This window comes from Loxodonta africana, chromosome 12 (assembly GCF_030014295.1).
Source record: "Loxodonta africana isolate mLoxAfr1 chromosome 12, mLoxAfr1.hap2, whole genome shotgun sequence".
Classification (NCBI taxonomy): Eukaryota; Metazoa; Chordata; class Mammalia; order Proboscidea; family Elephantidae; genus Loxodonta; species Loxodonta africana.
This window is the reverse complement of record NC_087353.1, coordinates 77837423-77863763: the sequence shown is the minus strand read 5'-3', so window position 1 is coordinate 77863763 and position 26341 is coordinate 77837423. Positions and strand designations below refer to the sequence as shown.

The 26341-nt window shown below is 37.6% G+C and overlaps 1 protein-coding gene across 1 annotated transcript in view; it reads right to left on the bottom strand.

The window, feature by feature from the left end:
• Positions 1-26341, bottom strand: part of LOC100671410 (phospholipid-transporting ATPase ABCA3-like) — a 253632-nt gene that overhangs the window by 175410 nt on the left and 51881 nt on the right. The window contains exons 8-9 of the mRNA XM_003418893.2: positions 17935-18108; positions 13261-13442 (exon numbers count right to left, since the gene is read on the bottom strand). Coding sequence (XP_003418941.1) covers positions 13261-13442; positions 17935-18108 — 356 coding nt within the window. The remainder of the gene's footprint in view (positions 1-13260; positions 13443-17934; positions 18109-26341) is intronic.

Genomic DNA, 26341 nt, shown 5'->3' with positions numbered 1-26341 from the left:
CCAGCCAGCCAATCTGGGTAAAAGTTTGTTACTGTGCAGGGCTGAAGAACCAGGACCAAAAGGGCAAAACCAAGATGTGATTCCACATCTCCCAGGCATTAAAAGTCAATGCGATAAAGGAGGCAATAATTCATTCAGGCAATTAGACCTGCAGTCCAGTTCCTCCCCTGATTCCTGGATCTCCTTCTTAGTCTGCTGCTCCAGGAGAATACAGATCAATTTTTTTTTTGGATGGCTGCTGGCAAGCTTTTTTTTTTTTTTTTTTTTTTAAATTTTTATTAAGCTTCAAGTGAACATTTACCATTCCAATCAGTCTGTCACATGTAGGTTTACATACATCTTACTCCCTTCTCCCACTTGCTCTCCCCCTATTGAGTCAGCCCTTACAGTCTCTCGTTTCGTGCCAATTTTACCTTCTTCCATCTCTCTCTATCTTCCCATCCCACCTCCAGTCAAGAGTTGCCAACACACTCTCCCGTGTCCACCTGATTTAATTAGCTCGCTCTTCATCAGTATCTCTCTCCCCCCCACTGACCAGTCCTTTTCATGCCTGATGATTTGTCTTCGGGGTTGGTTCCTGTCCTGTGCCATCAGAAGTTCTGGGGAGCATTGTCTCTGGGATTCCTCTAGTCGCAATCATACCATTAGGTGTGGTCTTTTAATGAGAATTTGGGGTCTGTATCCCATTGGTCTCCTGCTCCCTCAGGAGTTGTCTCTTGTGCTCCCTGACAGGGCAGACATCGATTGTGGCCGGGCACCAACTTGTTCTTCTGGTCTCAGGATATTGTAGGTCTCTGGTTCAAGTGGCCCTTTCTGTCTCTTGGGTTCTTAGTTGTCGTGTGACCTTGGTGTTCTTCCTTTGCCTTTGCTCCCGGTGGGTTGAGACCAATTAATGTATTTTAGATGGCTGCTTGTTGGCATTTAGGACCCCAGGTGCCACAATTCAAAGTGGGATGCAGAGTGTTTTCATAATAGAATTGTTTTGCCCATTGATTTAGAAGTCCTCTCAAACCAAGTTCCCCAGACCCCAGCCCCTGCTTCGCTATCCTTTGAAGCTTTCATTTTATCTCGGAAACCTCTTTACTTTTAATCCTGTCCAATTAGGCTGACCTTCCTTGTTTTGAGTGTTGTCTTTCCCTTCACCCAAAGCAGTTCCCATCTACAGATTGATCAATAAAAAGCCCTCTCCCTCCCTCCCCCCTTTGTAACCACAAAAGTATGTGTTCTTTTCCGTTTTTTCTATTCCTCAAGATCTTATAATAGTGGTCTTATACAATATTTGTCCTTTTGCAACTGACTCATTTCGCTCAGCATAATGCCTTCCAGATTCCTCCATGTTATGAAATGTTTCAGAGATTCGTCACTGTTCTTTATCGATGCGTAGTATTCCATTGTGTGAATATACCACAATTTATTTACCCATTCGTCCGTTGATGGACATCTTGGTTGCTTCCAGCTTTTTGCTATTGTAAACAGAGCTGCAATAAACATGGGTGTGCATATATCTGTTTGTGTGAAGGGTCTTGTATTTTTAGGGTATATTCCGAGGAGTGGGATTTCTGGTTTGTATGGTAGTTCTATTTCTAACTGTTTAAGATAACGCCAGATGGATTTCCACAGTGGTTGTACCATTTTACAATCCCACCAGCAGTGTATGAGAGTTCCAGTCTCTCCGCAGCCTCTCCAACATTTATTATTTTGTGATTTTTGAATTAATGCCAGTCTAGTTGGTGTCAGATGGAATCTCATCGTAGTTTTAATTTGCATTTCTCTAATGACTAATGATCGAGAGCATTTTCTCATGTATCTGTTGGCTGCCTGAATATCTTCTTTAGTGAAATGTGTGTTCATATCCTTTGCCCACTTCTTGATTGGGTTGTTTGTCTTTTTGTGGTTGAGTTTTGACAGAATCATGTAGATTTTAGAGATCAGGCGCTGGTCTGAGATGTCATAGCTGAATATTCTTTCCCAGTCTGTAGGTGGTCTTTTTACTCTTTTGGTGAAGTCTTTAGATGAGCATAGGTGTTTGATTTTTAGGAGCTCCCAGTTATCGGGTTTCTCTTCATCATTTTTGGTAATGTTTTGTATTCTGTTTATGCCCTGTATTAGGGCTCCTAGGGTAGATCCTATTTTTTCTTCCAAGATTTTTATCGTTTTAGTCTTTATGTTTAGGTCTTTGATCCACTTGGAGTTAGTTTTTGTGCATGGTGTGAGGTATGGGTCCTGTTTCATTCTTTTGCAAATGGATATCCAGGTATGCCAGCACCATTTGTTAAAAAGACTATTATTTCCCCAATTGACTGACACTGGTCCTTTGTCAAATATCAGCTGCTCATACGTGGATGGATTTATATCTGGATTCTCAATTCTGTTCCATTGGTCTATGTGCCTGTTGTTGTACCAGTACCAGGCTGTTTTGACTACTGTAGCTATATAATAGGTTCTGAAATCAGGTAGGGTGAGGCCTCCCACTTTCTTCTTCTTTTTCAGTAATGTTTTGCTTATCCGGGGATTCTTTCCTTTCCATATGAAATTAGTGATTTGTTTCGCTATTCCCTTAAAGTATGACATTGGTATTTGGATTGGAAGTGCGTTGTATGTATAAATGGCTTTTGGTAGAACAGACATTTTTACTATGTTGAGTCTTCCTATCCATGAGCAGGGTATGTTTTTCCATTTAAGCGTGTCCTTTTGAATTTCTTGTAGCAGAGTTTTATAGTTTTCTTTGTATAGGTCTTTTACTTCCTTGGTAAGATTTATTCCTAAGTATTTTATCTTCTTGGGGGCTACTGTGAATGGTATTGATTTGGTTATTTCCTCTTCGGTGTTCTTTTTGTTGATGTAGAGGAATCCAAGTGATTTTTGTATGTTTATTTTATATCCTGAGACTCTTCCAAACTCTTCTATTAGTTTCAGTAGTTTTCTGGAGGATTTCTTAGGGTTTTCCATGTATACGATCATGTCATCTGCAAATAGTGATAGCTTTACTTCCTCCTTACCAATCTGAATACCCTTTATTTCTTTGTCTAGCCTAATTGCCCTGGCTAGGACTTCAAGTACGATGTTGAATAAGAGCGGTGATAAAGGGCATCCTTGTCTGGTTCCCGTTCTCAAGGGAAATGCTTTCAGGTTCTCTCCATTTAGAGTGATATTGGCCGTTGGCTTTGCATATATGCCCTTTATTATGTTGAGGAATTTTCCTTCAATTCCTATTTTGGTGAGAGTTTTTATCATAAATGGGTGTTGGACTTTGTCAAATGCCTTTTCTGCATCAATTGATAAGATCATGTGGTTTTTGTCTTTTGTTTTATTTATGTGATGGATTACATTAATGGTTTTTCTGATATTAAACCAGCCTTGCATACCTGGTATAAATCCCACTTGATCAGGGTGAATTATTTTTTTGATGTGTTGTTGGATTCTATTGGCTAGAATTTTATTAAGGATTTTTGCATCTATGTTCATGAGGGATATAGGTCTAAAATTTTCTTTTTTTGTAATGTCTTTACCTGGTTTTGGTATCAGGGAGATGGTGGCTTCATAGAATGAGTTGGGTAGTATTCCGTCTTTTTCTATACTTTGAAATACCTTCAATAGTAATGGTGTTAAGTCTTCTCTGAAGGTTTGGTAGAACTCTGCAGTGAAGCCATCTGGGCCAGGACTTTTTTTTGTTGGGAGTTTTTTGATTACCATTTCAATCTCTTTTTTTGTTATGGGTCTATTTAGTTGTTCTACTTCTGTATGTGTTAGTTTAGGTAAGTAGTGTTGTTCCAAGAATTTATCCATTTCTTCTAGGTTTTCAAATTTGTTAGAGTACAATTTTATGTAGTAATCTGATATGATTCTTTTGATTTCATTTGGTTCTGTTGTGATGTGGTCCTTCTCGTTTCTTATTCGGGTTATTTGTTTCCTTTCCTGTTTTTCTTTAGTCAGTCTAGCCAATGGTTTATCAATTTTGTTAATTTTTTCAAAGAACCAGCTTTTGGCTTTGTTAATTCTTTCAATTGTTTTTCTGTTCTCTAATTCATTTAGTTCAGCTCTAATTTTTATTATTTGTTTTCTTCGGGTGCCTGATGGGTTCTTTTGTTGCTCACTTTCTATTTGTTCAAGTTGTAGGGACAGTTCTCTGATTTTGGCTCTTTCTTCTTTTTGTATGTGTGCATTTATCTATAGAAATTGGCCTCTGAGCACTGCTTTTGCTGTGTCCCAGAGGTTTTCATAGGAAGTATTTTCATTCTCGTTGCATTCTATAAATTTCCTTATTCCCTCCTTGATGTCTTCTATAACCCAGTCTTTTTTCAGGAGGGTACTGTTCATTTTCCAAGTATTTGATTTCTTTTCCCTAGTTTTTCTGTTATTGATGTCTAGTTTTATTGCCTTGTGGTCTGAGAAGATGCTTTGTAATATTTCGATGTTTTGGATTCTGCAAAGGTTTGTTTTATGACCTAATATGTGGTCTATTCTAGAGAATGTTCCATGTGCACTAGAAAAAAAGTATACTTTGCAGCAGTTGGGTGGAGAGTTCTGTATAAGTCAATGAGGTCAAGTTGGCTGATTGTTGTCATTAGGTCTTCCATGTCTCTATTGAGCTTCTTACCGGATGTCCTGTCCTTCTCCGAAAGTGGTATGTTGAAGTCTCCTACTATAATTGTGGAGGTGTCTATCTCACTTTTCAGTTCTGTTAAAATTTGATTTATGTACCTTGCAGCCCTGTCATTGGGTGCATAAATATTTAATATGGTTATATCTTCCTGATCAATTGTCCCTTTAATCATTATGTAGTGTCCTTCTTTATCCTTTGTGGTGGATTTAAATCTAAAGTCTATTTTGTCAGAAATTAATATTGCTACTCCTCTTCTTTTTTGCTTATTGTTTGCTTGATATATTTTTTTCCATCCTTTGAGTTTTAGTTTGTTTGTGTCTCTAAGTCTAAGGTGTGTCTCTTGTAGGCAGCATATAGATAGATCGTGTTTCTTTATCCAGTCCAAGACTCTCTGTCTCTTTATTGGTGCATTTAGTCCATTTACATTCAGCGTAATTATAGATAAATAAGTGTTTAGTGCTGTCATTTTGATGCCTTTTTATGTGTGTTGTTGACAATTTCATTTTTCCACATACTTTTTTGTGCTGAGATGTTTTTCTTAGTAAATTGTGAGATCCTCATTTTCACAGTGTTTGACTTTATGTTTGTTGAGTCGTTGTGTTTTTCTTGGCTTTTATCTCGAGTTATGGAGTTGTTATACCTCTTTGTGGTTACCTTAATATTTACCCCTATTTTTCTAAGTAAAAACCTAATTTGTATTGTCCTATATCGCCTTGTATCACTCTCCGTATGGCAGTTCTGTGCCACCTGTATTTAGTCCCTCTTTTTGATTATTGTGATCTTTTACATATTGACTTCAATAATTCCCTGTTTTGAGCGTTTTTTTTTTTAATTAATCTTAATTTGTTTTTGTGATTTCCCTATTTGAGTTGATATCAGGACGTTCTGTTTTGTGACCTTGTGTTGTGCTGGTATCTGATATTATTGGTTTTATGACCAAACAATTTCCTTTAGTATTTCTTGTAGCTTTGGTTTGGTTTTTGCAAATTCTCTAAGCTTGTGTTTATCTGTAAATATCTTAATTTCGCCTTCATATTTCAGAGAACGTTGTGCTGGATATATGATCCTTGGCTGGAAGTTTTTCTCCTTCAGTGCTCTGTATATGTCATCCCCTTGCCTTCTTGCCTGCATGGTTTCTGCTGAGTAGTCTGAACTTATTCTTATTGATTCTCCCTTGAAGGAGACCTTTCTTTTCTCCCTGGCTGCTTTTAAAATTTTCTCTTTATCTTTGGTTTTGGCAAGTTTGATGATAATATGTCTTGGTGTTTTTCTTTTTGGATCAATCTTAAATGGGGTTCGATGAGCATCTTGGATAGATATCCTTTCGTCTTTCATGATGTCAGGGAAGTTTTCTGTCAGCAGATCTTCAACTATTTCCTCTGTGTTTTATGTCCTCCCTCCCTGTTCTGGGACTCCAATCACACGCAAGTTATCCTTCTTGGTAGAGTCCCACATGATTCTTAGGATTTCTTCATTTTTTTTTAATTCTTTTATCTGATTTTTTTTCAGCTATGTTGGCTTGGTGTTAATTCCCTGGTCCTCCAGATTTCCCAGTCTGCATTCTAATTGCTCGAGTCTGCTCCTCTGACTTCCTATTGCGTTGTCTAATTCTGTAATTTTATTGTTAATCTTTTGGATTTCTACATGCTGTCTCTCTATGGATTCTTGGAACTTATTAATTTTTCCACTATGTTCTTGAATAATCTTTTTGAGTTCTTCAACAGTTTTATCAGTGTGTTCCTTGGCTTTTTCTGCAGTTTGCCTTATTTCGTTTGTGATGTCTTGAAGCATTCTGTAAATTAGTTTTTTATATTCTGTATCTGATAATTCCAGGATTGTATCTTCATTTGGGAAAGATTTTGATTCTTTTGTTTGGGGGGTTGTAGAAGCTGTCATGGTCTGCTTCTGTATGTGGTTTGATATCGACTGCTGTCTCTGAGCCATCACTAAGATATAAATAATAAATAGTAGTGGTTTATTCTGTAATTGCTCACTGAGTCTTGTTTTGTTTTCTTTCAGTATACGTGGATGGGCTACTAGATTGTGCTGTCTTGTTTGTTGCAGCCCTTGAGTTACTTATGATCTATTACCAGCTGGTTTGGGCTGTTGCCAGATATATATGCCTGAGTCTATTCACTATTCTTGAGTAGAATCTGATTTTGGGTCATCAAGTGTGTGCTGCACCCTAACACCTATCCACCTCGAGAAGTAGTGGTGATAGTAGTGTGCACCAGATTCTATTAGCAGTTGGGGTTCACCCTCCGGGGGGGCAGGATGCTGACAGGCTTCCCCCAAGTGTCAGTGATGTAGATGTGTCTCTATTCCTGTAGCAGCTTGGTGGGAGGGCACTGCAGCTGTACCTTAGACCCCCAATGCAAGTACCTCTACTGATTGGTAGGTGTCACCCTCCTTAAACCCCTAAGGCAAGAGGCTAGGTGGTCTGGGGGGAGCTTCAGCCCTCAGTTCCCTGTTGTGGGTCAGTTAGGGCTCTGTTGAATACGCAGAGATATCAGACCTGGGAAACTTGTTTTTCCAGAAAATCCACTAAAAAAAAATGCAGTCAGATCCCTATCAGAACTGCCTTTGGATTATAACCACCACCTTGTTCCCTGTAAGGATGAAAGTCCGAGATTTGGATCATATATGCTTGGCTGTAGCTGTTTCTGTGTTTTTAGTCCAATTAGGGATGGGTTTTTGGTCCCTGGGTTTTTTGTGGTTCCTTCTCTCAGGCCGGAAGAATGGGTTAGGAAAAGACCAAAAAAAAAAAAGAAAAGAAAAGAAAAGCTGCCGCGGAGCCGGAGCCATTCTCCCTCTGGCTCAGGAAATTCCAGTGTTAATGAAGCTGCCTGGGAAGGGTCGGGGAGGGTTCAAAGAAACAGGAGAGTAGCACCCCAGAATACAGCCAAAGTGCAGCAGTGTTTTTATAGTTTCATTGTGTAAGTCCTTTATTCCTAGGTACTTTCTTTTGTTAGCTGCTTCTCTATTGTAAATGGAAGGGGCCCTGGTAGCACAGTGGTTAAAGTGCTTGGCTGCTAATCAAAAGGTTGTTTCTTCGAACTTATCAGCCGCTCTGCAGGAGAAAGATGTGGCAGTCTGCCTCCATAAAGATTACAGCCTTGGAAACCCTATGGGGCAGTTCTATTGTGTCCTACAGGGTCATTATGAGTTGGAATCACTTGATAACAATGGGTATTTAAATGGTATTGTTTTCTTGATTTCCTTTACAGATTTCTTCAAGTGATTTTTTTTTTTTACTTTTTTTTTTTTTAATTCTACTTTAGATGAAGGTGTGCAGAACAAACTAGCTTCTCATTAAACAGTTAGTACACAGATTGTTTTATGACACTGGTTAACAACCTGACAACATCTCAACACTCTCCCTTCTCCACCTTGAGTTCCCCATTACCAGTTTTCCCGTGCCCTCCTGCCTTCTAGTCCTTGTCCCTGGGCTGGTGTGCCCCTTTAGACTCATTTTATTTTATGAGTTTGAACTTTGGCTGAAGGGTGAACCTCAGGAGGGACTTCATTACCGAACTAAAAGGGTATCCGGGGACCATACTCTCGGGGTTTCTCCAGTCTGGTCTTTTTTTGTGAGTTAGAATTTTGTTCTACATTTTTCTCCAGCTCTGCCCAGGACCCTCTATTGTGATCCCTGTCAGAGCAGTCAGTGGTGGCAGTTGGGCACCATCTAGTTGTACTGGACTCAGGCTGGTGGAGGCCATGGTAGTTGTGGTCCTTTGGACTAATCTTTCCTTTGTGTCTTTAGTTTTCTTCAGTCTCCCTTGCTCCCAAAGGGGTGAAAGCAGTGGAGTATCTTAGATGGCCACTCACAGGCTTTTAAGACACCAGATGCTACTCACCGAAGCTACTCACAGAACATTTTCTTTATGAACATGTTATGCCAGTTGAGCTGGATGTTCCCTGAGACCATGGTCCCCACAGTCCCCATCCCAGTAATTTGGTCCCTCGGGTAGTTTGGATGTGTCTATGAAGCTTCGATGACCTTGCCTTGGTCAAGTTGTGCTGGCTTCCCCAGTATTGTGTGCTGTCTTACCTTCACCAAAGTTACCACTTATCTATTGTCTATTTAGTGTTTTTCCATCTCCACCACCCCGCCCCGTAACCATCAAAGATTGCTTCTTTTTGTGTGTAAACTTTTTCATGAGTTTTTATAGTAGTGGTCTCATACCATATTTGTCCTTTTGTGATTGACTTATTTCGCTCTGCATGATGCCCTCCAGATTCATCCATGCTGTGAGTTTTACAGATTCATCATTATCGTTGCGTAGTACTCCATTCTGTGTATGTACCATAGTTTGTTTATCCATTCATCTGTTGGGTGGCATCTAGGCTGTTTCCATCTTTTTGCTATTGTGAACAATGCTGCAATGTCCAGAAACCCAAATGATTTTTGTGTGTTGATATTGTATTCTGCAACTCTGCTGACTTTTTTTATTAGTTCTAGCAGATTTCTCGTGCATTCTTTGTGATTTTCTTTATTTAAGATCATGTCATCTTCAAATAGAGATAGTTTCACTTCTTCCTTTCCAATTTGGATACTTTTCTTTTTCTTGCCTTATTGCTTTGGCTAGAACTCCCAGTACGATATTGAATAGAAGGGGCAATAGCAGGCATTCTTGTCTCATTCCTGTTCTCAAGGGGAAGGCTTTCAGTCTTTCTCCATTGACTACAATGTTGGCAGTTGGTTTTTCATGTTGTTGTTGTTGTTAGGTGCCATCAAGTTGGTTTTGACTCATAGCGACCCCATATACAATGGAATGAAACACTGCCCTATCTGAGCCATCCCCACAATCATTGTTATGCTTCAGCCCACTGTTGCAGCCACTGTGTTAATCCATCTTGTTGAGGGTCTTCCTCTTTTTTGCTGACCCTCTACTTTACCAAGCATGATGTCCTTCTCCAGGGACTGGTCCTTCCTGATAACATGTCCAAAGTATATGTGATGAAATCTTGCCATCCTTGCTTCTAATGAGCATTCTGGCTGTACTTCTTCCAAGACAGATTTGTTTGTTCTTCTGGCAGTCCACAAATATATTCAATATTCTTGGCCAACACCGTAATTCAAAGGCATCAATTCTTCTTTGGTCTTCCTAATTCATTGTCCAGCTTTCATATCTATTTTTCATAGATGCCCTTAAACACATTAAGGACTTTCCCTTCTATTCCTATCTTGTTGGGAAATTTTATCAGGAAAGGGTGTTGGATTTTATCAAATGCCTTTTCTGAGTGTATTGAGACGTCACGTGGTTCTGTTACTTTGCTTTATTAATGTGGCATATCATATTGATTGATTTTCTAATGTTGAACTATCCTTGCAGTCCTGGAATAAATCTCAACTGGTCATGGTGTATAATTCTCTTAATATGCTGTTGGATTTTGTTTGGAATTTTTGCACCTACATTAATGAGGGATAGTGGGCTGCAGTTTTCTTTTCTTGTGATGTCTTTACCTGGTTTTGGTATCAGGGTAGTGCTGGCTTTGTAGAATGGGCTAGGGTGTATTCCTTTTTCTTCTATGCAAAAACAATCTTGAAAAAGATGAACAAAATTGGAAGACTCCCACTTCCCGATTTCAAAACTTACTACAAAGCTACAGTAATCTAAACAGTGTGGTACAGTCATAAGTTAAAGATACAAACACAACAGAACTCAGAGTCCATATATACACTCACACATCTATGATCAACTTATTTCTGACAAGTGTGGTAAGATCATTCAGTGGGGAAAAAATACTCTCTTCAACAAGTGGTGCTAGGACACTGGATCTCCACACGCAAAAGAATGAAACTGGATGCCTACCTCACACCATACACAAAAATTAACTCAAAATAGATCAAAGACCTAAACATAAGAGCTAAAACTGTAAAAACTCATAGAAGAAAACATAGTGGTTAAGTCTCATGATTTTTTTTTTCTGTGTGAATATGACTTTTGTTTAAATCATTGATGAAAAGGATTTTTAAAATTACAGCTTTAAAAATCATATTTGGCATGGAAGGTGTTCAAATCACTGATTCTAATATCATCTGTCCAATATGCACTTATTCTATTCTATTAACCCCCTCAAATTATTATAACTAGAAAACAAGGCTTGAAAAGTTAAATAAAATTTGGATTTGATGATAACCTTTAGGAATTTTGGAACGAGGAAGGCCTTCTCTGAATAGTAATAGCAAATACCTGTATAAAGCATGTGCCAGGCATTGTATATACATTAATGTGTTTAACCCTAACAACTCTATAAAATAGGTGCTTGTGGAGTGCTGGCAGCACAGTGGTCAAGCATTTGACTGCTATGCAAAAGGTCGGCAGCCTGAATCCACCAGGACTGCTATCCAAAAGGTCGGCAGCCTGAATCCACCAGCCACTCCCTGGAAACCCCATGGGACGTTCCACTCCATCCCACAGGGTCACCATGAGTAGGAATTAACTCAAGAGCAACAGGCTTTTTTTTTTTATTGTCCCCATTTTACAAATGAGGAAACCAAGGAGTAGAAAGATTAATCTGCCCAAAGTCTCATACATTGTAAGTACTAGAGACAAGATTTGAACTCAAGTAATGTGGCTCTCAGAATCTGTGCACTTAATCAGAGTGCTCTGATATCTCAAATTATGTGTGTATGAATGTTTGTGCGTTAATATACAGTAATAATTAAAGATAAGGAGTATAAAGTTTTTAAAATGTCAAACTGTTCTCAAATCTGCTGTTCAAATAATACAGAAAGTTTTCCAAACCCGTTGCTGTCAATTTGATTCTGACCCATAGTGACCCTACAGGACTAGGCAGAACTGCCCCATAGGGTCTCCATGGATGTAATTAAAAAAAAAAAATTTTTTTTTACTGTACTTTAGATAACAGCCTACAGAGCATGCTAGTTTCTCATTAAAAATTAAAACACATGTTATTTTGTGACATTGGTTGCCAACCCCAGAATATGTTAACACTCTCCCCTTCTTGACCCTGGGTTCTCCAATTACCAGCTTTCCTATCCCTTCCTGCCTTCTTGTCCTTGACCCTGGGCTGGTGTGTCCATTTAGTCTCATTTTGTTTCATGGGCCTGTCTAATCTTTGGCTGAAGGTTGAACCTCAGGAGTGACTTCATTACTGAGCTATAAGGTTGTCCAGGAAAGCCTCATGATTTTGGATGTAGCAAAAAGTTTTTATATATGACATCAAAAGCATGAATAACAAAAGAAAAAATAAACAGGACTTCATCAAAAATTTTTTTTCATGAAAGGACACTATCAAGAGAGTATAAAACAATCCAAAGAATGAGGAAAAATCTGTAAATCATGTATCTGGTAATGATCTAGTATCCAGAATATATTTAAAAACCCTACAACTTAATGACAAAAAAGACAAACAACTCAATTAAAAAATAGACAAAGTACTTGAATAAACCCTAAAAAGTACTTGAATAAACCTTTCTAAAAATCAAAAAATTCAAACCCATTGCCGTTGAGTTGATTCCAACTCATAGTGACCCTACAGGACAGAACAGAACAGACCCACAGAGTTTCCAAGGAGCACCTGGTCGGTTCGAACTCCCGACCTCTTGATTAGCAGCCGTAGCACTTAACTACCACACCACCGGGGTTTCTGACCTTTCTAAAGAATATATAAAAATCCCCAATAAGCACATGAAAAGATGCTCAACATCATTAGGGAAATACCAATCAAACCACAACGAGATGCCACTTCACACCCACTAAAAAACCCAAAAACCAAACCCAGTGCCATCGAGTTGATTCCAGCTCATAGCGACCCTATAGGACAGAGTAGAACTACTGCCCCATAGAGTTTCTAAGGAGTGCCTGGCGGATTTGAACTGCTGACCCTTTGGTTAGAAGCTGTGGCACTTAACCACTACGCCGCCAGGGCTTCAGGATGGCTGTAATTAAGAAAAAGGAGAGTAGGAATGTGAACTGGTGAAACCACTATTGAAATCAGTTTGGCATTTCCTCAAAAAGTTAATCACAGAATACCACAGGACCCAGAAATTCCAGCCCTAGGTTTATACTCAGAATTAAAAACAGACACTCAAACAAATATTTGTACATGAATGTTTATAGCTGCACTATTCACAATAGACAAAATGTGGAAATGATCAAATGTCACAGCCAATGCCCTTTATCACATTAGGTCAGGACATCTTATTTGTACCATTAATTAGCTAGCACTGGTAAGGAAGAAAGTGGAGAGCAAGATTCAGATATTCTCCTACTCTAAGTAAGCTGGGCTGCCACTGAAAGGAAACAGGTAGGGAGATCTCGGTTAAAGAAATATATAAGCCTTTCCTAACTAGTATCTAAGAAACCATCACATATAAATTTATCTAGGGAACTCCTTTTGAAGAAGCTTTTAGGTTTCCTTATCCTTCAGTCTAATCCACTGTGTACCACTTGGCTGTGAAGGAAGATATTACAATTTGTAATGTTTGGGGTTTCAGCGTCTTACCTATAGATGTACACTTGCATGCATGGAAGACTTCAATGTGTATCAAGAAATGGCTAGCATTTCAGTAAGACTCGTCTGTAGTAAATGATTCTTTACCTGAACTTTTGATTTGATCATAAATAGCACGGCATAAGTTCATAAATGACTATGCCATTTATAAAAGCAGCATTAGAACTCACCATAAGGAAAAAGTACCATGGTTGGGGCACACCATACGGCCCTGGAAAGACAGTTTCTATATACCAGGTCACAAGGCCATATAAGAAAGCATCAAATAACAGCATTCCCAACATATAGCCAAAGATGAGGTTATCATCAAGAAGGGCTTGTGTCCAAAGGTTATTCCATTTAACACCAACCTCTGAAACAAAACAGAATAAAGTTAATATAAATGAGAACTCTGTGATTTATGACTGATACTCCATATTTTGCCATTGTGAATTATCTATCTGTTTGATATCCTTTATATTAAGGTCATCCAATAAAATGACAACATTGGATGCCTCTGTCCTCTCTTCAAAACCTTCAGAAATAAACAGTAATGACTGAAATGAAAATAAACAATAGCAAAAATGTCAGTGAAAAAACAAAATAAAAAAGTAAATAAACCCTCAAATAAAGAATGACAAAAAAGTCAGTAAAAGAGCAGACTTACTGGGACCTATCTCTCTACTCTCCCCCTCATGCTGTGTTCCCACTGAAATAACCATCAGGACACAACTTTGGAAAAACATTCACCAGCACTAGTGATAAATGCTGACCACAAAGCAGAAGGTAAAAGATGTTTTGCTTAGATACAGCACTGATAAAAAGGGAAAAAGGAAATCACTAAAGTCAGATAAGTAATCCCTTCCACTTCTACTTCCTCTATAACTAGACAGAGGGTAGCACAACTAGAAAAGGATTCGGGCTTTCAGTGAATCCCTAAATTAAAGATGGAAAGCACGGAAATGACAATGGTCTATGAAACGCCTCTGCCCTTAAACTTCAGCTCTCCTTTGTTGCTAGAGTAACACCATGAGAAGAATATTCATGAGCATCGCGTTTTTGGGAAAGTCATAAGGAAAGGTAACAATATGAGAAAAAATATTGAGTGAAAGTAAAAATGACTTATTAAATTGAAAGTTATTCTGAATGCCAGTGAACAGCAAATTACAAACCACAGGAAAAAAGAGAAGGTGGAATATAAACTTCAGGACGTCTTTCATAACTTGACACATTCTCCCAACCAACACAGTAGGAATGCCATTAAGAGAAAACACACCGGATAGAAAGAAACAATAAATAGCAAAATAAAATAAACTGATAAACTCAATCAGAAAACTGAGAGTGTATGTCCTGTTCCAGATTAAGCCAATGAAAATCCCACATCAAGATAAGTCCTAGTAAATTTTTAATTGGTTTCTACATATATAAAGTAAGCACTGTACAAGTATACAGAAAACTATAAAATGTACATTATTCTTATTCACTAGTCATTGGGAGTAGGTTTTTGTTCATGAATGTAAAATTTAAGTAACCTCAATCTTTCCCATTAATCAATAAATGCAATAAGATTCTCACTAAATCCCAACAGGATTTTTCCTAGAACTTAACAAAGTGATTCTAAAATTCAAGTGGAAGAGCGAAGTGACAAGAATAAGTAAAGAACACCAAGGTAGGGGGTCAAGTCTAACAAATACTAAGGCTTGTTAAAAAGCTATTATAAATGAAACCAATATGGTATTGAAACAAGAATAGACTGATGGAATAGAAAAGATCACCAGAAACAGATCCCTGCACATATGGAAATTTCATGTTACAACAAGCTATCTGACAAATAATTGTTAACAACTAAATTTTCATACCAAAACAAAACCTGTTGCTGTTGACTCGATTCCAACTCATAATGACCCTGTTAGTACAACGTAGACCTGCCCCACAGAGTTCCCAAGGACTGCCTGGTGGATATGAACTGCAGACCTTTTGGTTAGCATCCATAGCTCTTAACCACTACGACACCAGAGTTTTTCACAGCGAAAATTTTTTTTTAAATTAGGTTATTATCTCATAACAAACAGAAAGCTAAATGTAAAAACCTTTTTCTTTTTTTTTAATTTTAGAGGAAAATACAGATTATCTCTATGACTGAGTATGGAAGGACTTCTTGAGCAAGACCCAAGCATAAAAACTCAAGGAAAGCTGGCGAATTTAATCACATTAAATTTAAAATTTCTGAAAAAAAAAAAAGAGATACTATTTAAATTAAATAAGCCACAGATTAAGGATACTGACAATTTACAACACAGAGGATTCAAATCCATTTATATAACAAGAAAGAATCTTACCCACCTCCCACAAATTTAAGCACATTGACAAGCCATATTTTACGTAGCAAAAAGGAAAACGTGAAATAGCTCATTAGGGTTGTAAAAGAAATAAACATTTTAAATATCTCCCAATTTATGGGCCTGGACCAGTAAGTCCATTTGGCGTTATGTGCCCTGGGAAGCCAGCAGTGTCAATGTCATTTTGGGAAGTGGCTGATTTCATTCTAGAAAGGAAGACGAGGAGAGCCAGCACCCCCACTCCAAGTATGAAAAGAGTGAAAGGGGAACAAACAGATACATGGTCCCAGATTTTCATGTCTTAGGGGGAACCCTGGGAAAAGTGGAGGTGGGATTATGTAGAAATATTCAACATTGTATGGTACTGGCATTGGTATTGGCAGTATGAGGTGGCTAGATAAATGGACACCTCGCAGTGCTCCTGGCTCCCCATACCTTAAATACGGTATTCAAAACTTTCAGAAATTTCCAAGTGTTTGTGAACGCCAAAGAGGCTCAGAGAGAGCCAATGGATGGCAGAAAATTGAATCAGGACTTTAAGGTTAGGCCAAATGGTCACAATCATCCTCTCCAGTAGAGGGGGTACCAGCACACTGTGCTACATGGGCCACACATGAGTAATCATACTTCACTTTGTAAGGGTTCATATACAGCTCAGGTTAGGCACTCTACCACAGAGGCAAAAGATCCAAAGGATTACATACAGATTGGAGAACCTCATTTCACTCCACTATAAGAGAGTTCATAAATTTGTATCCCCTACATATATCATCTTAAAGAATACAAGGAGAAGAGAGAAGTCTGAAAGAATGACTCATTAAGAAGAGTATGAATAAATTGTTGGATCAGACTTATATTGCGTTTAGTTTCCTCACCCCTACAACCCAGTAGGATAGAGGTTGGAGGAAAACTAATTATAGGAAATAGGGAAGCTAAATTTCCTTTTTATATGGGAATAGTATAATGCTTTATTGGAAAGGATGTGGAAAAACTCCAATCTACTGTTAGTGGGAGAATAAATTGCTATACTCTTTTTGAAGGTTATTGTAATATCAATAAAAATATATAAATGTCTTCTGAGAGAGCATTTTTATGTCCAGGGATTTATTTTTCAGATAAATATGCATACGAGAAAAAGTATGTGTAAATTGTGGGTAAGAGCAAAAAAAATGGAAACTATCTAAATGTACATTGCTTGAGAACTAGTTAATTAATTATGATACCTCTTTATAGTACAATATTAAACAGCTTTGTAAAAGAATAAAGTATAAATTAGATAGAAAAGAACTATTTTAGGTGAAGGGGAAGACAACACACAATACAGGAGAGGTCAGCACAACTGGACTAAATCAAAAGCAAAGAAGTTTCCTGAATAAACTGAACGCTTCAAAAGCCAGAGTAGCAGGGGCAGGGGTTTGGGACCATGGTTTCAAGGGACATCTAGGTCAACTGGCATAATAAAATCTATTAAGAAAACATTCTGCTTCCCACTTTGGAGAGTGGGTCTGGGGTCTTAAACACTAGCAAGCAGCCATCTAAGATCCATCAATTGGTCTCAACTCACCTGGAACAAAGGAGAATGAAGAACACCGGAGACACAAGGTAATTATGAGCCCAAGAGACAGAAAGGGCCATGTAAATTAGAGACTACATCAGCCTGAGACCAGAAGAACTAGATGGTGCCTGGCTACAACCGATGACTGCCCTGACAGGGAACATGGCAAAGAACTCCCAAAAAGGCAGGATAGCTGTGGGATGCACACCTCGAATTCTTGTAAAAGACCAGACTTAATGGTCTGACTGAGACTAGAAGGACCTTGGAGGTCATAGTCCCCAGACCTTCTGTTAGCCCAAGACAGGAACCATTCTTGAAGCCAACTCTTCAGACAGGGCTTGGACTGGACTATAAAAAAATAAATTTTTTTTTTAGAAAATGATATTGGTGAGGAGTGAGCTTCTTTGGTCAAGTAGACACATGAGACTATGTGGGCAGCTCCTGTCTGGAGGGGAGATGAGAAGGCAGAGGGAGACAGAAGCTGGCTGAATGGACACAGAAATAGAGGGTGGAGAGAAGGACTGTGCTGTCTCATTAGAGGGAGAGCAACCAGTAGTATATAGCAAGGCATATATAAGTTTTCATATGAGAGACTGACTTGATTTGTAAACTTTCACTTAAAGCATAATAAAAATTAAAAAAAAAAAGGAATAAAGTGTACATCTACATGGGAAGAGGTCCAAGATAATATTATTAAGTCAATAAAACATACTGTAGAACAGCAGTTATAAAATTATTTCATTTGGGAGTGTAACTGGGGGGTTTGCTCTGGAGAGACGAGGAACTTTTAATTTCATACACTTTAATTTTTTACCAGTTCATCTATAATGTCTTTATTAAATAAACAAATGCAGGAAAAATAAATCTGATAACTCTCTTACCTCCTCACACAGTGTCTCACCCACAATAGTTCACTGTAACTTTCCAGGAATTGAATCAGCAAAGGCAAAATTTGTAAGGCAAATGCTCACCTTTCATTTCCAACTTGAGCAGAAGATTAATCCCCATTGCCAATGCAACATTTAAGCTAAGACAGGAAGCCAACTTCCTGGCAAGAGTTATCTCTCCATAGTATTCAATCATGACGTTAAATGGAAAGAAAGTGGCAAAAAACAGGAAGCTTCCAACAGAAGCAGCCAGATTAGCTGCAAATAAGAAAAGAATTACAAGGTCGGTTTAAAGCAATCTGAAAAATCCTGAATTATAAATAACTTTATAGACTAAAACAAAGCACTAAATGAGGGCTGTAGTTTGAGTATCCCAGATTTATAGGATTTCTTTATATATTTTGGATATGAGAACTTTGTGATTTGAGTACCAAGAAGCTAAAAGGGCTTGGGAAAAACTCCAGGATTTTCACAGAAAATAAAAAGTCAAGCTTTCACGCGTACTAGGTGATCATGCAGTAAAAGTGAACTGATTCCTAGAATAAAAATCAACACTCTTTAGAGCCTTCATAGTGTAACATCAACAATGCCTAGCACACAATAAAATTACCAGTAATGTAGAGATACCAGTGAATATTAGCAATAATTAAAAAAAAAAGCAGTCAATAGAGATAAATGAATCCATAGATGGCAGAGATGTTGGCATTAACAGAGGAAGAATTTTAGAACAGATATTGTGACTGTTCAAAGAGTAAAGGAAAAATACCTTAATGAGTAAACAGGAAATCTCAGAAGACAAAAAAAAAAAAAAAAAAACTAAAAAAGAGCCAAATGGAACTGGAAAGTACAATAACTAAAATGAAAAATTTATTGCATAAGCTTAAGAGAAGATTGAAAATTCCAGAAGAATAAATACGAAGACACATTAATAGAAATATTCAGTCTGGGGGGAGAAAGAGGGAGGGAGAGATACAGAGATCCTCGAAAAAGAATTAAGAGAGTCTCATGGACTGGTGGGATAATTTTAAATGGAAAGAATGTGTAATTGAAGTCTCAAAAGGAAAAGAGAGTGAGAATGGGACAAAAATATTTGGTACTGTTTCTCAAACTTGTGAAGGTTTCATATTTTATGTCTTCATATATTTTTTGTCCAAGTAGTTCGGCAAATACCAAGCAGGATAAATACAAATAAATCCACATCCACGCACATGATAGTGAAATTGCTGAAAACAATCAATAAGAATTTGAAAGCAGCCAAAGAAAAGAAACACATATGGTGGACAATGATAGAAACGTTGGCAGAAAACACATTTGTTCCAGGGCAACATTGAAGAATACCAAAAATAGGTCATATGCTGTTATAAATTCACAAATTTCAATAAATTCATGAAGATTGGTATCACATAGCATATATGCTCTGACAAGTACAGGATTAAGATAGAATTTAATAACAAAAAGACATCTAAAAAATGTTCAAATATTTGGAAGCACATTTCTAAATAACCCATGGACCAAGGAAACAACCACAAGGGAAATTAGTAAATATTTTGAGCTGAATAAAAATGCAAACACAACACACCCAAATTTGAGAGCTGAAGCTAAGGCAGTACACTGAGGGGAATTTATAGCTTTAAATTTTTATATTAGAAAAGAAAAAAAGTCTAAAATTAATGACATAAGTTTTCACCTTAAGAAGCCAGAAAAAGAAAAGCAAATTAAAACCAAAAAAGTAGGAGTGAAAGAATAATTAAGATTAACAATTAATATAAAAACAGACAAGACAGACAAACAAAAAAACCAAAAGCTGGTTTTCTGTAAAGATCAGCAAAATTGATAAATGTCTAATTAGATGGATCAAGAAAAAGAAAGTAAAAATAATCAATGTAAGGAATGAAATTGGACAAAGGTTACAGATCACACAGACATGAAATAGTATATGAGACTATGACAAATGAGATTCCAATCTGACAAATTAGAAACTAATGAAATGGACATAACCCTCCAAAGGCACTAATTACCAAAACTGACAAATAAGAATATACCATTATAACTGATAGCGACCCTATAGGACAGCGTAGAACTGCCCCATAGAGTTTCCAAGGAGCTCCTGGCAGATTTGAACTGCTGACCATTTGGTTAGCAGCCATTATAATAGTCTTATACAGACTGAATTTGTAATAAAATTCCCATAATCTCTAGGCTCAAATGGCTTTACTGTTAAATCAACCAAACTTACAAAAAAAAAGAGAAAGCTCTATTGAGGTATAAAACATATTTACTATGCAATTTGATAAATAAATATGTATGTATGTATACATATAGTCCCTTCATGCCCTGTTGTAATCTCTCCCAGCTGCTCCACTCTTCCCTCCCTGTCTCCAGGTAAGCATTTATCTGCTTTCTCTCACTATAGTTTGCATTTTCTAGAGTTATACATAAATGGAATTACACAACACTCTGTTTTGTGCCTTTCACTTGGTGTAATTATTGTGACACTTGTCTACATTGCTGCATGAATCAACAGCTCATTCCTTTTTATTGCTGAGTAGTATTCCATTGCACGTATATACCCCAATTTTTTAATCCATTCACTTGATAAAGAACATCTGGGTTGTTGACAGATTTTGGCTATTACAAATAAAGCTGTTATGAATATTGGTATACAAGGTATTTCTGTGAACAAATACTTTATTTCTCTTGGATAAATAACTAGGAGTAGAATGGCTAGATAACATGGTAGGTAAATGTTCAACTTTTTAAAAAACAACCACACTGTTTTTCCAAGTCATTGTCCTATTTTACATTCTGGTCAGAGAGTTATAGTTCTTCAACACCTTTGCCAACACTTGATATTGCCAATATTTTTAATTTTGGTTACTCTAATAAGTAGGTAGTGGTATCTCATTGTGGCTTAAATTTACAGCTCCCTATTAATTGGTGGTGCAACGGTTAAGCACTGGTCTGCTAACCAAAAGGTCAGCAGTTTGAACTCACCAGATTTTTTGTGGGAGAAAAGACCTGGGTGTGCTCTTGTAAAGATTACAGCCCAGGCAACCATACGGGGCAGTACTACTCTGTCCTATACGGTCAGTTAGAATTGACTCGATGGCACCTAACAGCAACAGCAACATACATTCATGAGGATTTCTGGTTAAATGCTTGACTACTAGCCAAAAGGTTGGTGGTTCAAACCCACGCAGGGCCTCCTCGGAAGACAGGCCTAATGACCTCCTTCTGAAAGGTTATAACCTTGAAAACCCTAAGGAGTTCTACCCTGCAAATATGGGGTCATCGTGAGTGGGAACCAACTCAACGGCAACTAACAATACTGATTTATAATGTTAAGCATTTTTGTCATGTGTTTGTTTGCCATCTGTATAACTTCTTTGGTGAAGAGTCCGTTCGAAACTGTCAAATTTTTGTTTATTGATTTTTATCATTCGTCAAATACTCTGATTACAAATATTTTATCAAATAATGTTCTGCAAATATTTTCTGTCAGTCTGGCTTGTCTTTCCATTCTCTTAACAGTGTATTTTGAAGATCATAGGTTTTAAATTTTGCTGAAGTCCAATGTTTCACTTTTTCCTTTTATGCCTTATTCTTTTAGTGTTGTACCTAAGAAATCTTTGTCTAACCCAAGGGCACAATTTGTTCTAATTTTTTTTCTAGAAGTTTTAAAGTTTTACATTTATGTGTATGAGCCATCTTAAGTTAATTTTTGTATATGCGTATGGATTTCCAATTATTCCAACATTTGCTCAAAAGACTATCCTTTTCCCCTGAGGTGCCTTTGAACTTCTGTGAAAAATAAATACTCCGTTTATGTGCAGATCTACTTCTGGGCTCTCTACTCTGTTTCACTGATTTATGTGTCTACCTTGGTGCCAATTCCACAATGTCTTTATAATACTTATATATATCAAACTTTATAATAATTCTTAAAATGAGATGTTATCATTTCCAATTTGTTCTTTTTCAGACTTACTTTGCATTTCCATACGATTTTATTATCAGCATGTCATTTCTATAAGATAGTCAGCTAATATTTTGATCGGAGTTACACTGAAGTTAGAGGTCAAACTGAGGCAAACTGACAACTTTAAAATATTGAGCTTTCTGATCCATGAGTCAGTATATTGCTGCATTTATTCAGGCTTTCTTTTGAGATGATCATATTTTAGAAAAAAAATTAATATGGCGAATTACATTAATTTTCAAATGTTAAACAACTTTTCATTCCTCAAATAAACCCCATTTGGTCATGAACTATTTATCTTTTTATATAATTTTAGAACTGATTTGCTAAAATATGCCAAGTTTTTGCAGGTAGGTTAATGAGTGAAATTACTCTGTAGTTTTTAGAGTTTTTTAAAACATGTATATCTGGTTTTGGTACCAGAATAATGATAACCACAAATAATAAGTTCTGAAGTATTCCTTCCTCTTTAATTTTCTGGAAGAGCCTGTATAGAACTGGTATTATTGCTTCCTTTAATGCTTGGTAGAATCCATTAGTGAAGTCATCTGGCCATGGAATTTTCTCTGTGCTGCTGTTGTTAGGTGCCATCGAGTCAGTCCCGACTCATAGCAACATTATGTACAACAGAGCGGAACACTGCCTGATCCTGGACCATCCTCACAACCGTTTTTATGCTTGAGCCCATTGTTGCAGCTATTTTGTCAATCCATGTAATTGAAGGTCTTCCTCTTTTTCGCTTACCCTCTACTTTACCAAGCATGATGTCCTTCTACAGGGACTGATCCCTCCTGATAACATGTACGAAGTATGTGACCCATAGTTTCACCATCCCTGCTTCTAAGGAGCATTCTGGTTGTATTTCTTCCAAGACAGGTTTGTTCGTTCTTTTGGCAGTCCATGGTATATATATTCAATATTCTTCACCAACACCACAATTCAAAGGCATCAATTCTTCTTCGGTCTTCCTTATTCATTGTCCAGCTTTCGTATGCACAAGGAAGCGACTGAAAACACCATGGCTTGGATCAGGCACACCTTAGTCTTCAAGGTGACGCCTTTGCTTTTCAACGCTTTAAAGAGGTTTTTTGCAGCAGATTTGCCCAATGCAATGTGTCTTTTGATTTCTTGACTGCTGCTTTCATGGGTGTTGATTGTGGCTCCAAGTAAAATGAAACTCTTGACAACTTCGATCTTTTCTCCATTTATCATGGTGTGGCTTATTGGTCCAGTTGTGAGGATTTTTGTTTTCTTTATGTTGAGATGAAGGGAAGTTTTTTAAATTTGTTTTTAAATTTTTTTGTTGTTTTGATTTTTGTTTTATTGTGGTGTGTGTATATATATACACACACATATATATGAATACATATATAGACACACAGACACACACACACACGGAGCCCTGGATGCACAGTGGTAAAGAGAGCTTGGCTGCTAACCAAAAGGTCAGCAGTTCGAATCTACTAGCTACTCCTCGGAAACCCCATGGGGCAGTTCTACTCCGTCCTACGGAGTTGCTGTGAGCTGGAATCGACTCAAAAGCAACAGGTTTGTTTTTTGGGGGTGTGTGTATACACATACACACACTCACAACAAAACATTTGAAATTTCTACATGTTCAACTCAGTCTCTTTGTTACTGATCTATTCAGATTTCTATTTCTAAACACATGAAAAAATGCTCAGTATCACTAGTCATTTGTTGTTACTGTTAGGTGCTGTTTGAGTCAGCTCCAGCTCATAGCGACCTTATGTATAACAGAACAAAATGTTGCCTGACTCTGAACCATCTTCTTGATCATCAGTATGTTTGAGGCCATTGTTCTGTCTATTGTGTCAATCCATCTCATGGAGGGTTTCTCATTTTTGCTGATGCTTTTCTTTACCAACCATGATGTCCTTTTTTAGTTATTGGTCTTTCCTGATGATGTGTCCAAAGAAAGTGAGTAGAAGTCTTGCCATTCTTGGTTATAAGGAATATTCTGGTTGTATTTCTTCTAAGACTGATTTGTTCATTCTTCTGGCAGTCCATGGTATATTCAATATTCTTTCCTAACCCCACAATTCGAATGCATCAATTCTTCTGTCTTGCTTTTCCATTATCCAGTTTTCACATGCATATGAGGTAACTGAAAAGTCCATGGCTTGGGTCAGGCCCACCTTAGTCACCAAAGTGGTATCTTTGCTTTTTAAAACTTTAAAGAGCAGGAAACTCTTGTGGCGTAGGGGTTAAGAGCTATAGCTGCTAACCAGAAGACTGGCAGTTCGAATCCACCAGGTGCTCCTTGGAAACCCTATGGGGCAGTTCTACCCTGTCCTATAGGGTTGCTATGAGTTGGAATTGACTCAACAGCAACGGACTTGGTTTTGGACCAGTTTGCTGAGCAGATTTGCCTAATGCAATACATAGTTTGATTTCTTGCCTGCTTCTTCTTGGATGTTAACTGTTGATCCGAGTAGAATGAAAATCCTTGATAACTTCTTCTTCATTTATCATGATGTTGCTAATTGGTCCAGTTGTGAGGATTTTCAGTTTCTTCAATTCTGGTGTAATCCATACTAAAGGCTGTATGTAGTCTTTGACTTATATCAGTAAATGCTTCAATCTGCCTTCATTTTTGGGATGTAAGAAATCAAATGACGTTTTGCACTGGGCAAATGTGCTGCAAAAGGCCTGTTTAAAGTGTTAAAAAGCAAAGATGTCATTTTAAGGACTAAGGTGTGCCTGACCCAAGCCATGGTATTTTAAGTGTCCTCATAATGCATGCAAAAGCTGGACAATGAATAAGGAAGACCAAAGAATAATTGGTGCATTTGAATTATGGTGTTGGTGAAGGATATTGAATACACCATGGACTGCCAGAACAATGAACAAATCTGTCTTGGAAGAAATACAGCCAGAATGCTCCTCAGAAGCAAAGATGGCGATACGTTGTCTCACATACTTTGGACATGTTACCAGGCGGGATCAGTCCCTTGAGAAGGACATCATGCTTGGTAAAGCAGAGGGTCAGTGAAAAAGAGGAAGGCCTTCAACAAGATAGTTTGACACAGTAGTTGCAAAAATGGGCTCAAACACAGCAAGGATTGAGAGGATAGTACAGGACCAGGTTAGTGTTTTGTTCTTTTGTACATAGGGGCATTGTAAGTCAGAATAGACTCGATGGCACTTAACAACAAGTTTTTGTCATATGCATATCACAGGTTCTTAATAAGTTCCTCCACCAATCCTGATGCCACGTTCTTCTTCACATAGCCCAGATTTACAAATTATTTGTGTAGCATTCAGACTGAATAAGTTAGGTGAAAGAAAACAACCTCGCTGCATACTTTTTCCAATTCTGAACCACGCAGTATCCCCTTTTTCTGTTTGAACAAATGCCTCTTAATTCATATACAGTTTCCACACGACAACCATTAAGTGTTTTGGCATTTCCATTCTTCAAAATGCTGTATTTTGTTATTAGAGAAATGCAAATCACAAGAAGGTTATCACTTCACACCCCCTAAGGTGGATATGATTTTTAAAAAGCAAAACAACAGGTATTAGCAAGGATGTGGAGAAACTGGAACACTCACCCATTGATGGTGGGACTTTAAAATGGTCAGCTACTGTGGAAAAAGGTGGAGGTTTCTCAAAAAGTTAGACATAAAATGATTTAGCAATTCCACTCCTAGGTATATACCCAAAAGACTTGAACACAGGAATGCAAAGAGATACCTGTACACCAATGTTCACTGCAGCACTATTCACAATGGCCACAAGGTGGAAACAGCCTAACTGAATGGATAAATAAAATGTGGTAATACTTAAAATGGAATATTACTTATTCATAAAGAGAAACGAAGTCTTGATACATGCTACAACACAAACTGTGAAAACACTATGTTGAGTCAAATAAGTCAGTCGCCAAAGGCCAAACATTATATGATCTCACTCATATGAAATATCTAGAACAGGCAAGCGTATGGCGACCAAAGTTTATTTGTAGTTACTAAGGGCAGGCAGGAGGGAGGGGGAGCAGAGGCTCACTGCTTAGGGGACACTGAGCTTCTGTTAAGGATGATGGAAAAATTTGGAAACAGACAATGGTGATGGTTGAACAACATGATAAACATAATTAATATTAGTGAATTGTACACGTGAAGCATGTTGAAATGGCAAATGTCTTGTTACATATATAAATATACATATACATTTATTGCAAAAAAAAAAAACAAACCACGAAGGAGATTATATATGATACAAAGAAGGGGGGAAAAGAATTAAAGAGGGCAGTGACGAATCTGTGAAACATTTCATAACATGGAGGAACCTGGAAGGCATTATGCTGAGCGAAATTAGTCAGAGGCAAAAGGACAAATATTGTATAAGACCACTATTATAAGATCTTGAGAAATAGTATAAACTGAGAAGAACACATACTTTTGTGGTTACGAGGAGGGGGAGGGAGGGAGGGTGGGAGAGGGTGTTTTACTGATTAGTTAGTAGATAAGAACTACTTTAGGTGAA